This window comes from Suncus etruscus, chromosome 15, assembly GCF_024139225.1.
Source record: "Suncus etruscus isolate mSunEtr1 chromosome 15, mSunEtr1.pri.cur, whole genome shotgun sequence".
NCBI classification, from domain to species: domain Eukaryota; kingdom Metazoa; phylum Chordata; class Mammalia; order Eulipotyphla; family Soricidae; genus Suncus; species Suncus etruscus.
Window position 1 is genome coordinate 64,851,386 of NC_064862.1, and position 16,567 is coordinate 64,867,952.

The following is a 16,567-nucleotide window of genomic DNA, read 5'->3' on the forward strand; positions in this document are numbered from 1 at the left end:
GAATGTTTAAGAATGAGCAAGAGGGCCCAGAGAGATAGCACAGTGGCGTTTGCCTTGCAAGCAGCCGATCCAGGACCAAAGGTGGTTGGTTCGAATCCTGGTGTCCCATATGGTCCCCCGTGCCTGCCAGGAGCTATTTCTGAGCAGACAGCCAGGAGTAACCCCTGAGCACTGCCGGGTGTGGCCCAAAAACCAAAAAAAAAAAAAAAAAAGAATGAGCAAGAGAGGGTCAGAGACATAGCACAGCAGGTGGGGCATTTGCCTTGCACGCAACCTAGTTGATCCCTGGCATCCCATATGGTCTCCCAAGCCTGCCAGAGTGATTTCTGAGCACAGAGTCAGGAGTAACCTCTGAGTGCCACCAGGTATGGCTCCCCCAAAAAATGAGCATGAGAGATGTAATAGATAAATTAGATTTTGGTTCATGGCCACAACTTTGTAGATTTACTAAAAGTCTTTGACGAGCCATAACTACACCTACAAATGCATATTCAAACTAGACCAGCTTCATAGACTCACTCTTTTCTTGAATGAGATGCAAACAGAGCCGTGAAAGACCATAGCATGGGCCCATACAGCAGAAATCTGGCCTTCTCAGGAGGAGAAGGGAGGCCAAGCCCCTGCCCTGCTGAAGCCATGCTTACTGCTCACAACCACCCACATCACCCACAATCATCATTTTTTTTCCTGACTCATCACTGATCCTCTACAATTCCCTTCAGGGACACCAATATGACCAAACTTCAGGTATGCTGATTTGGGGGTTTGGGAGATGATACTATCTGGGCTTTTAGATATGGCTTCCCCCATATCTTCTTTCTTCCAGGAGACCTGGCAGATGAGTACATGCCCCAGTTATAGTATAAAAGTTAGGGGCCGGAGAGATAGCATGGAGGTAAAGCGTTTGCCTTTCATGCAGGAGGTCATCGGTTCGAATCCCGGCGTCCCATATGGTCCCCTGTGCCTGCCAGGAGCAATTTCTGAGCCTGGAGCCAGGAATAACCCCTGAGCACTGCCGGGTGTGACCCAAAAACCACAAAAAAAAAAAAAAGTTATAGTATCAGTAATAGTACTTTGAATTTCTGGACAACTTTATTTGTCTGATGCTGTCATTCCTATAGGAATACCCCAGTTTAACAGAATGGACAGTTTAACAACAAGAGCATGTTGTTAACAAATGTATTTTGGAAACAAATATATTATATATTATGTATTATGATCAACTATGTCAACTATGTGATGCAATTTCAAAAAAATAAAGAAAAATATCATTGACTTGTACACTAAAAATGGGTTTTAAAGTAAGTATATAACTTGTAGATCAATTAAACAGCTTAAAAATCAGTCTTCGAAGTAAACAAAATAAGTTTTGATTCTTTTTGCTATAAATTATCTTCTAATTATCTGCCTACATTACCAAAATTCCATTTAAGACTTTTATTTTCCTCTTTCTACCCCCATTCACCTCCTCCTGTTATTTATTTGTTTTTTTTCCTCATTCATGTATTTTTGATGGACATAAAATAGTAAATGTGTCTTAGGACACTGAAGATGACGAGCAAAGGTCTTGATATTTTATGTCACAGCCATTCCAGAGGGAAAAAGTCCAAGTTCAGTGAGAGAACCTTTCTGGCTACCATCCAAGAAACAAGCTGGCAGGAATGAGCTTTGCCCTGGGCTGATGCTCTTCCTTGTCACTGATTAACCAACTTTGGACTGAAGGCTGTTTAACTGACATCCTGCTCTACCCAGAGGGTGGTATCTGGCCAAGCATTAGTAGGCAGGAACAATGGCTACTCGCTACCACCAAGCTGCTAGCGATAGCTATCTGGAACTTTTGAAAGAGGCTACCAAGAGAGATCTGAATATTGCTGATGAGGATGGCATGACTCCCACACTCCTGGCAGCCTATCATGGGAACTTGGAAGCCCTAGAAATAATCTGCAGCCGAGGGTAAGTGTAGCCTGTTGGTTTTGATTGGAAATGGCTTGTGGTAGGATTTTGCAAGAGGCAGAAGAGTCAATAAAAATACTTTTTTCTCTCTCAAGAGCAATCTATAAATTGTCCCTTTAGAGAGGGAAGAACACTGCCTAGAGCTGCTCTCTTCATATTGAGAACTGGTCACATTGGGTTCGTTCATGACTTTTGAGCTCGGTACAAAAGATTTTGAGTTTTAAGACACGGTGTCTGCTTTGGAGGTGAAGAATTGGATTTGAATTTGGTGCCTTTAAATCTTTTCCATAAAATGTAAATGACTATTACATTTATTTATTTATTTATTTATTTATTTATTTATTTATTTATTTATTTATTTATTTATTTATTTATGGTTTGGGGGCCTAAAGCTGGATGTGCTCAGGGATTTCTCCTTTCTCTGCACTTAGGGATCACTCCTGGTGGTGCTCAGGAAACCATATATGGTGCTGGGAGATTGAACCCAGGTCAGCTGTATGCAAGGAAAACACTTTGCTTATTGTACTGTATTCAGGCCCCTGTAAATGTCTCTTTAAAAGGAACACATCACTCTACTTATTATTATTATATTATTATTAATTATTATTATTATTATTATGTTTTGGGGCCACACCCGGCTGCACTGAGCAGTAATTACTCCTGGCTATCGCTCAGAAATCGCTCCTGGCAGGCACCGGGGACCATATGAGATGTTGGGATTCGAACCACCATTGGTCCTGGGTCGGCCACTTGCAAGGCAAATGCCCTACCGCTGAGCTATCTCTCCAGCTCCACTCTGCTTATTTTTAAGATGTGAATCATGATTAGAACAAATGATTTGACTATACCATTAAAATCCAAAAACCTTTCATTAATACTCAACCCTAAAGTAAACCTCATCATTTTTAGAAGGGCCAGCTAGTGTTATAAACTATAAGAGGAGACTTTAGTGTGTCTTAACTTTACTTCTCTTACATCATATATTTTCCACACCCAACTTTTAACCCCAACCCATGCTAATACAGAATTTAGCAGCTGTTTCTTTTCTTTTTGTTTGCTACCAAGGAGATGAGAAGTATTGACAAAATCTACCCAAGGGAGTAAAAAAAATAAATAAAGTGAATATGAAATGAAGGGAACTAAGTAAATTAACTTCAATTCAATGCACTTTTATTTCTTCATAGCTACTATGTGTCAGCCATTTTGTGCTGCTTGGGATGTTATGATGAACAAAGTCCCAGTCTCTTTGTCCTTAGTTTTGAGATATTAGAGAGGATGACAAATTAAACCAATTATGTATATTAAAGGGGGATCAGAAGGAGCTAAATAAATAATATTGAGGCGATTCTTTCATGACCATTTATTTAAATTGGGAGCTGAAAGATATGGTGATGGTTAGGGAGAGATGAAGAGAAGGAATGTCTGTCAATTGAAAGCACTGTACCTTGGAAACTGACAAGATTAAGTTTGGCTGGATGTGGTTTGAGTTGGATGAGGACACATTTTAGGAGACAAAACTGAAATTGTTTAAATAGCAACAGGTAGACACACATGATCTGTCTCTTTTTGTGCATCTCTGTGCATCTGCACACTTTCTTACTGTTTTTTAACATTTTATTTCTCTTAATGTAATTCATTTTAATGTAATTGTTATGCTGCCCTTTAATTTCTCTTTCTAGCCCCTTAAATCTTGCTTAAGATTTACACAGATACAAAGATAACATAAGAAGCTGAACCCATACAATTAAGTCAGGTATTTGCATGAAAATTAGAAGGAAAAAACCTCTAAATACCATAATGTAAGCATTAATATTTTTTGTTGTTTTTTTTTTGGGGGGGCCCACACCCATTTGATGCTCAGGGGTTACTCCTGGCTAAGTGCTCAAAAATTGACCCTGGCTTGGGGGGACCATATGAGACGCCAGGGGATCGAACTGCAGTCCTTCCTTGGCTAGCGCTTGCAAGGCAGACACCTTACCTCTAGCACCACCTCAGCGGCCCCAACATTAATATATTTTTGATGTGTATAAATATATATGTATGATATACATGTTTACATGGCATGTATACATTTTGCCTAAATACATATTTATATTCAGTAAATATTTTGGTGGAGTGTTTTTAAGCTTTCAGCCTCTCAATATATTATGAAAAATTCTCCATGCCAGTATGTATTATTTTATAATTTAATACTGAGGAAATTATTATTCAAATCAATAAATTCATGTTTCTTTGAAACAATTTGTTTTTCATAATTTACACAGTGCTATGAGGAGTATCTTATATATAAATCTTCATTTATTTTTTTCATCCTGCCCCATTTGATGCAATCAGTTTGATTTATTATCCACATTTTCTTGAACATAATTTTTCTAAAATAAATTATCTGACTAATCGCATACTCAGAAATGGCTACTTATTTTACAAGATTAGAATAGGTGAAAAGTGGTGTATCCATATACTTTAATATTCTTTTTTTGTCCTGGGGGGGCACACCAAGTGAGTGCTCAGGGTCCATTTCTGGCTCTGGCTCCTGAAGAGCTGTGAGACCATTGCTATGCCAAGGATCAAATAGGAGTCTCCTTCCTACAAAACAACCTCCTTACCCTCTACTATCTCTCTAGCCCCAATATTCTTATTTTTGATTACTGGTAAAACTGAAAATGAGGGGGGTTATTGGTTTGTTTAGTTTCCATTGTATTTCCACTTTTGTGAACTATATATATATTATAAACTGTGCACTCTATGTACTTTACCATTCTTACATTGGGGAATTTGACATTTCTCATTAATTTATAGAAATAGTGCTTTTTAAAGCTAGAGTATCCGTCTTCTACTATTATTATTATTGTTGTTGTTGTTATTTTGGCTTTGGGTCTACACACAGTGGTGCACAGGACTTACTCCTAACTCTGTGCTCAGGAATCGCACATGATGGAGCTCAGGGGGACCCTATAGTGTGCTGGAACACAGGCTGGCTTTGTGCAAGACAAACAGCCTGCCTGCTCTACTACTTCTCCAGACCCTCTTTTGTCAATACTTAAATATATATTCATTGGGGCCAGAGAGATAGCATGGAGGTAAGGCGTTTGCCTTTCATGCAGAAGGATAGTGGTTCGAATCCTGACATCCCATATTGTCCCCAGTGCCTGCCAGGGGCGATTTCTGAGCCTAGAACCAGGAGTAATTCCTGATCACTGCCTAGTATGACCCAAAAACTAAAACAAAACAAAATATACATATATTCACTATTTATTATTCATATTTTGGCAACAGATTTTTAAAATATTTTAAGTATGCATGCCTATTATATATTTAAATATGTTCACTTGTACTATCTCATTCTAATTTAGTATTTATGCCTATACATTGACTGGCATTTTCTTTTGGAGTTTCAGATTTTTCTCTTATTTTATTTACTGGGGGGGGGGGGCAGTGGAAGGTTGGGCTATACCTGGCAGTGCTCAGGGCTTCTGATTTTGGTTTTAGAGATCACTCCTGGCAGGGCTTGGGGAACCATTGTGTGGTGCTGGGAAATCAAACCCTGGTCACTGATTGCAAGGCAAGTGCTTTAATCTTGTATTATCACTTTGGTCTTCTTTTATTTTAAATAATTTATATATCAGCTATTTTAATTTGAGGTCAGAATTTACAATCTAATTGTACATTCTCCATGTAGTTAGTCACTTGTGTCAACAAGCTTTATAGTGTCATCTTTCCCATTTATTTGTCATAGTCATTTTAACTTAAAAATTTTGTAGAGTACATTTTATTTATCAAACACTGACAATGGGTGTAAATTTTTTTCTAACGCACTGTTTCTAGTTTTTTTTCCTTATTTCTTTTTTTTCTGATAAATTTTAGTGTGTAATACTAGTTCTTGTTTTTCTTCCCTTCAGAAGTGTCAGTTTTACCTGATATAGGATGAAATAAATGTCTTGTGAGGGTTTTAAGCTACCTCCACCCCATTTTGGGAGGAGAGAGGGTTGGTACAGAGGTTGTAACAACATCTGGTGATTCTTAGGAGATCATGGAATGCTACGGATTAACCCCAGATTTTCTGCATGCAAAACACACACTCCAGCTTATTGAACTGTCATTCTGGACCAACCACCATTTTTGGCCATAATCAGTCTTTAGGAATCTGCATGAAATAAAATTTACAATAATATCAAAGAGATAGTAAAGAAAACAAATTAAAATTTGAATTTAGAATATAATCAATTATTAAAATTACTTCAGCCTGATTTATGTTTATGAGGCAATAGATCAAGTGATTTATATATAAGCTAGGGCTTTGTTATAAAACAAAACTATTGTTTATCGATTCCTAAAATGTGACCCTATATTGGAAATTACATAAACTTTTGCTTGGCCTTTATTGTCTAAAACAAAGAAGTTTATTTTTCCCTTAGGATTCTCTTTTTCTTCTTTTTATGTTTTTTGGTCCACACCCAATGTGGGCACACCTGGAATGGTGCTTGGGCTTGTTTGGAGACCATGAAGTGTGGGGATTAAACCCCGGGGATCCTGCTTGCAAAATAAGCTCAGATTACCTCTTCCCGAAATCTTAAAGAAAATACTTACTTACTAAAAACACTTCATATCACATTGGAAAGATAAACGTAATGAAGTAAAAACCATACCAGTTTTGGTTATCATTAACAATTAGGCGTATAGTCTTTAAATTCCCCCCTTTGAAATTATGGACTGGGGCCATAGAGATAGCTCAAGTTTCTGAAGCATTTGCCTTGCATGGAGAAGCCCCAACTTCCATATCCACTTTTGGAATTTTCCCCAAGCACTGCTGGGAGTGGCCCCTGGACTCCTTGAGAGTTACTTCTAAAAAGAATATTCATATCCATATGCATTTTCCCACTTCAAAGGCAATCCTATGGACACATTGTTTTGAAATCTGCTTCTCTTTAATAGATCATGAATGGTTTGCATTTCAAATAGAGATCTATGAGACTCTAATGAGTAGGTGGAGCTCTCTTTTATGGTCTTGTCATAATTAGTCATGATGCTTGAGTCCAGTCTTGGTTAAAAGTAAGCTGATTGAAAGCCATGAAAGTCCTTGTTTTTCATTTTTGCACATGGGTCTTTTATTTTCCTAGGAGAAGTTCCTAAAGGCAGAGTTGTTGATTCAAGAGGGTACCATGTTTAAAAGGTTTTTAGTACATGCTGTGCCAGGATATGTGAGCCACTTTAGGTTTTTCTTAGCTTTTCTTATTTCCTGACATTCTTGCCAATCTGTGATTTTTTAAAAAATCATTGCTTATCTTATAGAAAAATATGATAATGTATTTCTTGAAATACATTCATTTGGAATAATGAGTTCAAATATCACTTTTATATAAAATTTCTATGATTTATGTTTTTTCTTTGATTATTACAGAAAATCAAATAAATGTAAAAAAGAGAAATTAAAACAGACCAGATGCTCAAAATACTTTAATACAAGCACATTTTCTATTTAGTGACAATACTACAAATCCAGCTTTAAAAATTGCCAAGTTATTTAGAAAAAAATATATTTTAAATTAATTAAAATTAATGGTTAATCTGACAAAATAAAGAATTGCCCAAATGAAGGGGCCGGGCGGTGGCGCTAAAGGTAAGGAGCCTGCCTTGCCTGCGTTAGCCTTGGATGGACCGCGGTTCGATCCCCCGGTGTCCCATATGGTCCCCCAAGCCAGGAGCAACTTCTGAGCACATAGCCAGGAGTAACCCCTGAGCGTTACCGGGTGTGGCCCAAAAACCAAAAAAAAAAAAAAAAAAAAAAAAAAATTGCCCAAATGCACACAAGGGCAAAATTTGATTATGTTAAGATCTTTTATGTGAGAAGGTCTTTGGAAAAAAAAAGTACAAGAGGAAATAAACACAATACAAAATTTGGCCCAAGGAAACACTATAGCATCATTATGAACTTATACCCAGAATGGAGGTGGAATAAAGGGAATAGCTACTTGTAAAAGGCAGGTGAAACGGTTCTATTAAAGTAAGAGGCATTGGGGCTGGAGCAATAGCAAAGCTGGTAGGGCATTTGCCTTGCACGTGACTGACCCGGGACTGGCCGGAGTTCGATCCCCCAGCATTCTACATGGTTCCCCGAGCCTGCCAGGAGCGATTTCTTAGCACAGAATCAGGAGTAATGCCTGAGCACTGCTGGATGTGGCCCCAAAATCTAAATAAATAAATAAATAAATATTTAAAAAAATAAATAAAGTAAGAGGCACCAAGATTTGAAAGACAGTTCATTCCTATCAGTTTTTATTTTAACACGTCTAAGAGTAATTCCAGCAAACTGAAGCAGTTTTTTTTCACCATGTTTATAGTAACATCTTTGATATACAATCCCTCTGATGTCTAGGTTACTTAAGGATTCATTGCAGTGTGTTTTTGGTTAAAGTAAATACAAAGAGAAACTACATTTCTCGGTATGTGATACTCTTTCTGTAAGATATACAACTATGCTAAGGTTGAAAAAAGTTCCCTTTGATGCAAAACAATTAAAGTGGCTGCCCATCAGAAATATCAAAATATTCAGTATTTGCTTTCTTTAGATTCAGTTTCCTTCTTTCTTGTCCTTAATTCCCTTGCCTCCATCTCCATACACTCTGGACACACTGAAGTCTACTCTAGGCGCCCCAGTTACCCCAGGTCACAGGACCCATCTGTGTTTCTGCTCACACTATTCTCCACGCAGAAGGACATTGCCAGCTGCCTGATTGTGGGCTAGATCTAGCTCACAAATCTGTTTTCTTTGGACTTCACTGTATTTTTCTTTTAAATTTGAGCCCATATTTAAACATTTAGAAAATGCCACATGAGAGTATGGCTTTCAGTATTTGCTTGACAAAATAATTTTTTTTAAAAAAAGGAAGGAAGCAATAGTATATCTGTTGTTTTTCAAGTTTTTCATCAGCCACTGGTGAGCCCTATAGCTATCCTCTCTAGATGGAGTCTGCACTTAAATATGAGTTTATGTTTGGCTTTGTTTAGGATGAAGGTGAGTCATAAATGATATGAAGAAAGAAAAACACAGACTTTTTCCTCTGGGGCATATTATTTCTCTGGGGGGGGGCAGGGTCTAAGTACTTGGTACATTATAAAAAAAAGTTTAAAATCCAGGGTAAGAGAAATAGCAAAGCAGTAGGGTGTTTGGCTTGCAAGCAGCAGATTGAGGATGGATGGTGGTTCAAAATCTGGCATTCGATATGGTCCCTCGAGCCTGCCAGGAGCATTTCTGAGTGCAGAGCCAGGAGTAACCCTGAGCGTCACCGGGTGTGACTCAAAAACAAAACAACAGCAACAACAACAAAAAAGTTAAAAACCCTTAGCAGCTATCATAGTGCTAAGAGAATTTAGTAGAGAAATGTGAAGGGAAAATATAGTGACTTGAGGATTATGACGATAGTGATAAGAGAAATGTTAGGTGATGTTAATCAAATAATTATAGTGCACCAACCACTGTTTTAGTGATTTCTATATATTTACTAAGTGATATTGCAATTCTATGAGAAGGTAATAGCCTCAAATTATACATCAAAAGACAGAGTCCTTAGTGAAAAGTAAATTCAATGACATGGTAGCTGATAAGTTATAAAAAATGCTTTTTTTGTTGTTGTTGTTTTTGTTGCCATGTCCAGCTGTGTCCAGAGATAACTCCTAGCTATATACCAAGGGATCACACCTGGTGGTATTTGGGGCAGTATGTGGTTTCAGCCATATACAAGACAATTGTAATCTCTGAACTATTTCTAGCCTAAAAAGTTAACAAAAGAGAATGTTGTTTTGGCTTTAGGAACACATTTTGAAGTCTGAGTTAACCCTCTTCTATTTTCTTTCTGATTCTTCCTATTCTCTTATTCTTATTCTTATTCTTCTTATTCTCCTTCTCCTTCTCTAAGAGAGACATTGGTGGGTAGGTAGCGAGTGAATGTCAAATACTTCATAATTGAAAAGCATAAGGGAAACTATGGTTTCCACAGAGGAGCTATAAATCTGGCTCACAGAATTATAAAATACCAGCTGGGTCGCATTAAAAATAATGCATGTCTCTCTGATCTGTCACAAGCCTACATATCACTTGGGGGTTAAATTTTTAAAATTTAGATTCAGAACATTTGGATTGAGGTCCATAATTTTGTGGGGTTTTTTGTTTGTTTTGTTTTTGGTTTTTGGGCCATACCTGGCAGTTCTCAGGGGTTACTCCTGGATCTGCACTCAGAAATCGCTCCTGGCAGGCGTGGAGGACCATATGGGATGCCAGGAATCAAACCCAGGTTCATCCTGGGTCCGCCAATTTTGCCAGTTTTGTATTTCTAACAAACACACATGGATGCTGCTTTTGATGTTGCTGCTGGGGGACCAAACTTTGAGTAACAATGAACATGTGAAAGTTCACAGTACCTTGACACATCCACCTCAAGACCTGACACACTCTCCCCTCCTCTCTTTTCTTTCCCCTTCTATTCTCGTCCCTTTCTTCCCTTCTTCCTTCTCCTCCCTGAGCCTCTATATCATGTTAACTCCATATCAAAACCACATTGGGCAATGCTAAACCCAGCATCAGGGGAAAGTTCTAAGTGATCTAAGGCAATCAATTTTTCTTCACTTAGCCATTGACCCAATTCTAAGCAAATGATTCATGAACATTGCTCTTTTAGATAGTCTCTTAAAAAGTTTTTCTTGTTTCTAAAAAGTTGGAAAAAGTTAAAGATGGGCCCTTTACCTTCTTGGCTCTGGCTTCTCTGGATAAAACCAGACTTTTAGAAGTTTTCTTCAATAATGTCAAGGAAGGATGAATGTATATGTTGTTCTTTTTTTGTTTTAATTGGGGGACTCCATATTCAGAGAAAAAATGCACATATTTTTCTTTATTTTTTTTTCTAGTGGGGATCCTGATAGATGTGACATCTGGGGAAATACGCCTCTACATTATGCAGCCTCCAATGGTCAAACTCATTGTGTGTCATTCCTGGTCAACTTTGGTGCTAACATCTTTGCCCTGGATAATGACTTGCAGACTCCTCTGGATGCTGCTGCTAGCAGAGAGCAGAATGAATGTGTTGCTCTCCTGGATAAGGCTGCCACTAACCAGAATATCATGAACCCTAAGAAGGTAGCCAGGCTGAAAGAGCAGGCTCAGAAGAATGCCAAGAGGCAGATCAAAGAGTGCGAGAAGCTGCAGGAAAAACACCAGAATAAGATGGCCCGTACCTATAGTAGGGAGGACTCTGGGACTCTTTCTTCTTCCAAGGGCACTTTCTCTAGTTCATCAGTTTCCAGTGCTTCTGCTTCCAGCAAATTTGGGTCACTGTCGAAGGGCATCAAAGATACTTTCAAGTTAAAGTTCAAGAAGAACAAAGACACAGCAGAACAGATAGGAAAGGAAGGCAGAAGCGGGCAGAGGAATGTGATGGAAGTTTTCAGAGAGGAGGAAGAAGAGGAGACATTTTCAGAAAACTTCAAGGAGAAGCTCCAGTTCTCAGCAGAGGAAGATGACACTGTACAACATGAATCTATTCTCAACCGTCCAGGTCTGGGGAATATTATTTTTAGAAAGAACAGGATACTGAGCCCTGAAGAGATATTAGAGAGGAAGGGAGAAATGGGATTCAAAATATCCAGTGAATTGTTTCAGAGAGAAGGAGCTGCCGAGATGGATGAAGGTGAAGCAAATGAAGAGGGAGAGGAAAATGACTATAAAGATGAGTTGCCTTGGGAGGAGCATGAAATGGAATGGGAGGAAGATGTGGTTGATGCTACCCCCTTGGAAGTGTTCTTGCTGTCTCACCAACTGGAAGAATTTCTTCCTATTTTCATGAGAGAGCAGATTGACCTAGATGCTTTGCTGCTGTGCTCTGATGAGGACCTTCAGAGCATACAAATGCAGCTGGGGCCCAGGAAGAAAGTTCTTAATGCCATCAACAGAAGGAAGCAGGTGATTCAACAATCTGGGCAGTTAGTTGACACTAGTCTCTGATGGGTATGGCATTGTCTGCAGCAGTGAGGTGAAGGTGCAACCCACTGAAAGCACAACCCAGTTACTACTCCTCTACCTTACCCCAGGACAGTGACAATGGCTTCTAATGTTTTGGAAATGGCCCAAACTCTGCTCTGAGAATGACTTGACCAAGTAAACTACCAGTGAACAACTTAAGGAGGCCAGAAAAGGCTAAGACATTTGTCTTCAATTATCATTGTGATAGCTTAGAATATAGAAAGGACTATGGGGTTACAGGGAAGGGGTGAAACTCCATTAACTTTTCTACTTCTCTATTTAAAAGTATAATCTCTCTGGGGGTGAAGCAGTGGTGCAAGAGGTAGGGTATCTGTCTTGCACTTGCTAACCTAGGACAGATCGGTTCGATCCCCTGACATCCCATATCATCTCCCAAGCCAAGAGTGATTTCCGCGTGCATAGCCAGGAGTAACCCTTGAACGTCACTGGTGTGGCCCCACAACCAAAAACTGTATAATCTTTCATCCCACTAGGCTGGTCTGGAAACTCTAACTTTAGTTGTGTCCTTAGTTCTATGGCTTTGTTGGTGAAACTAAAGTTTCTTCATTGGCCCGAATTTTAATGCTCAGCTTAATGATGTCTAATTTTTTTTTGACAGATTATAGGTTCCATTACAAGTGATAGAAATATCTATTATTGGGAATAGAGAGAAAGTGGCAGAAGGAGAGTGAATAGAGAAATACATTATTGGCTACTAGTTAGGGACTGAGGTGAGCCCACATTCATTTGTTAAAGTCTTACCCCTTAAAGTGCTTATACTTGGGGGGGGGGTTAAGATGAAAAGAAGTCATAAGGGGGTGGGGTATGTTTGCAAAGAAAGGGCTATGTGAAGACAGTAAGAAGCAGTAGTCTTAAGAGAAACAAAACCATTTTCCACCTTCATCTTGAACTGTTGGTCTCCTGTGTTGTAAATAAAATAAATTTGTTGTTTAAAATGCCCTATCTGTGATATTTTGTCATGGCTATCATAGTAGACTAAAGCAAGAAGGTGCTGAAGCAAGCGGGTGGAGAAGGAGGCAAACAATGTATTAAAAACAAATTCAGGGGCCGGGCGGTGGCGCTAAAGGTAAGGTGCCTGCCTTGCCTGCACTAGCCTTGGACGGACCTCGGTTTGATCCCCCGGTGTCCCATATGGTCCCCCAAGCCAGGAGCAACTTCTGAGCACATAGCCAGGAGTAACCCCTGAGCGTTACCGGGTGTGGCCCAAAAACCAAAAAAACAAACAAACAAAAAAAACCCAACAAATTCAGGGGCTGGTGAGATAACATGGAGTAAGGCATTTGCCTTTCCTGCAGAAGGTTGATGGTTCAAATCCCAGCATCCCATATGGTCCACTAAACCTGCCAGGAGCAATTTCTGAGCATAGATCCAGGAGTAACCCCTGAGCGCTGCTGAGTGTGACCCAAAAACCAAAAAAAGACAAAAAAAAAAAAAAAAACCAAGCAAACAAACAGAAAAACCCAAATTCACCCTATTGGACAATTTTTCTAAGAGCAATTACCACCCAAAACTTAAAGATAATTGAAGGAAAATTAAAAAAATAAGTCTAAAATCATTGTAGAGGAATTTTTACTATAAAATATTTTACTCTTTGTGTGTTTTTGGTCATATCTGGCAGTGCTTAGGGTTTACTCCTACCTAGTTCTATGATCAAAGATCATTGCTGGTGTCTCTGAGGGACCATATACAGTGCTGCCAAATAAACCAGTGTCAGAGTGTGGAGGGCAAGCATTCTAATCATTGTAGTATCTCTCTGAACCATGCTCAATCTGCATTTTATTTATTATTGTCTATAGCCATTGCTGAATTCTGAATACATGAAGGATTCACAATACAAATTGGCAGTACCACTGCTGACATTTTTGAAGGTCAATTCAAATTCAAGTTTAAGATTGACATTGGATTTTTATATGCTAAGTCCATAGATTCATGTCATGTGAATTTTATCATTGAATTGGTATATCAGAAACAGCCATTTAAGCTTGCTTCCTGGTTGGGTTACTTAAAGAAGCATCATGGATAATATTTGCTTAGGGAGGAAAGAGATGTTCAAATATTGACGAATACTTGTTGAATGGATTCAGAAAGGTTGTAAACAATTTAATAACCATTAAATACATTTAGATGAAACCATTTAAAAAGGTTGTAAACCATTTAACTTAATGGTACACTAGGGAATGACTATGTTTATAAAAATACGGCATTTTGTTCTTCTGGATTAATGGAAAGTTTTATTTGCTTTCAGAGATGTACATCAAAATAGGTGACACAAATGACACTTTTAAGTACAAGGTACTCGAAAGTGTGTAGTATATGAACACACCTCTCTATTAGTACTTGTTATTTGTATATGCAAGGAGCCTTACTAGTATATCCAGAACCTGCCTGATGAGACACTTAGTGCAGGTATATTTGAGAAGAGAAAGGCACTAGTAGAGTTCCCTATTAGGAGAAAGAATGCTTTTGAAAATTGCCTTTTATATCATTGTCAGGGGTAAAGATAATATATAAGCTTGATTATTTATTCTAGCAAGTGTGATCCTTCTGCAGTGATACAAAAGAAAAAAACGTATTGGAGGAAAGACTAAGAAAAGCAAATGTAAGAAGAGTTAACCCCACAGGAAAGTAACTTGAAATTAAAATTATAGCAGTAAGTTCTGCTTCTTGGAAGTTTTGCTCTAGTTGGTATTTTCATACAGCACTATTTCTGGGCCAGATGTTTGCTCAGAAACATGGTAGTAGGGAGAGATATACTGTCTTATAGAACTATAGAAGCTCCCACAGAGATCATTCTATTGACTTTCCTAACAATCATGCAATGAGCTATTGTGAATTTGAAGACACATAGATTTTATTTTATTGTATTATTCAATCACAGTTACAAAGTTATCCATAATTCAGTTTCAGGTACAATGTTCCAATACTAATCAGGACACATAGATTTTAATCCCCCCACATAAAAATTCTATCAAATCACTAGATTAAAAAAAAGGCAGAACATAACCCTTTCTTAATATGCTCATGAGGCCAGTTGTTAGAGTTAATTTGATTTTTCAAGTTCTATTTTATTCTGATTAAGATATCCCAGTTTATAGACTCTATAGGCTCATCTATCTTTTTTTATATTCTTTTATATTTTTGTTTGCTTGTTTTGGGGCTACTCCCAGCAGTGCTCAGGGGTTATTCCTGGCTCTGCACTTAGAAATCACTCCTGGAGGGCTTGGGAAACCACAGGGGATGCCAGGAATCCAATCCAGGTCAGCTGCAAGACAAAAGCCCTATCTGTTGTGCTATTTCTCTAGCCCCCCTTTCTATTTTTAGTCCCATTTAAAGTATAAATACACCTGCAATTATCATCAAGATTGGCTCAAAATGCATCAATGAATAGAGAATTAACTTGGATCTTCCATACTGAAGCACAAAAGAGGGTCCTTGTTCCTGGAAACACCTGTGCCCATTTGTCTAGCAGAAAAGACAGGTCATGTCCTGCTTTTGTGTAGGGCCTTGTGTCAGGGAATCTATTTCTCTCCTACATTCATTTACATAGCCCAGACACTGTCAGAGAATAGATGTTCAATACATGTTGTTAAATAACTAACATCCTATATGATTTTTTAACTGGAGGCAGAATGCAAATGATCCTGTTAAAGTAATTAGAAATTTGGCCGACTTCAGTGCTCTACACAGTATCCGAGGGCAGGTGTGAACCAAGGGACATCTAAAAGACTAATTCAGAAAGACAAAAATCTCCTTTCTTGCACAAACCACTCTATTCCTTTGTCCAACTGAAACAGAGATACAGAGATCCATTGCCTCGTGAATAATCTTCATATAAAACTCCCACCTTTTGGGTGGAGATTGTTTTTTGGGAGACTTGGGGGTGTCATAGGGCATTTTTATATTATCATTGTGGGATGCTACCATCTAATGCTGTATTTACTCAGTAAGTAGGTAGGGGTTCTCTGTCAAACCAGAATATAGCCAGTTATGCATTATTATTGTTTTTGTTCTCAGATGTTGAACAAAGTTTCATTGCTTATTACTTTTTTGGATGGTTTTGTATTTTTTTGCTTGTTTTGTTTTTAGACCATACCTGGCAGCACTCAGGCATTACTCCTGGCTCTGTACTCAGAAATCACTTCTGGTAGTGCTCAGGGGACCAGAGGAGATTCAACCTAGGTTGGCCACATGCAAAGCAAATGCCTTTCCTGCTGTGCTATCAATCTGGGCCCCAGTATTACCTTTTTTATTTGTTTTTAGGGCACACCTAAGGGTGCTCTGATGTTACTCCTGGCTCTGCACTCAGGAATCATTCCTGGTGTACTTGAGGAACCATAGGGGATGTGAAGGACAGAACTGGCACCAGCAGTGAGCAAGGCACTTGCTATAGCTCTGACCTATGTAGTATTATCCTGAGAAAAGTTTTTTTTATCATGTTTTAAAGATTATATCAGAATTCTCAGAATTCTGGCTCCTTTATTATTATTCATGTTTAACAAGGGCTAAGTTGTATAAGTTAAACTAATGAATTTTAAAGTATGCACCTCAATTGGAAAAATACAAATCTTTACCATATGCTTCAGA

At 38.4% G+C, this 16,567-nt stretch overlaps 1 protein-coding gene across 1 annotated transcript; it reads left to right on the plus strand.

Moving 5' to 3' along the window:
• The first annotated feature begins 1,771 nt into the window (after nucleotides 1-1,771).
• On the plus strand, nucleotides 1,772-11,944 carry ANKS4B (ankyrin repeat and sterile alpha motif domain containing 4B). Its single transcript, XM_049789529.1, has 2 exons — nucleotides 1,772-1,953; nucleotides 10,852-11,944. Exons 1-2 carry the CDS (start codon nucleotides 1,790-1,792, stop codon nucleotides 11,942-11,944), a joined length of 1,257 nt encoding a protein of 418 aa, XP_049645486.1. The 5' UTR covers nucleotides 1,772-1,789.
• The last annotated feature ends 4,623 nt before the right edge of the window (nucleotides 11,945-16,567 follow it).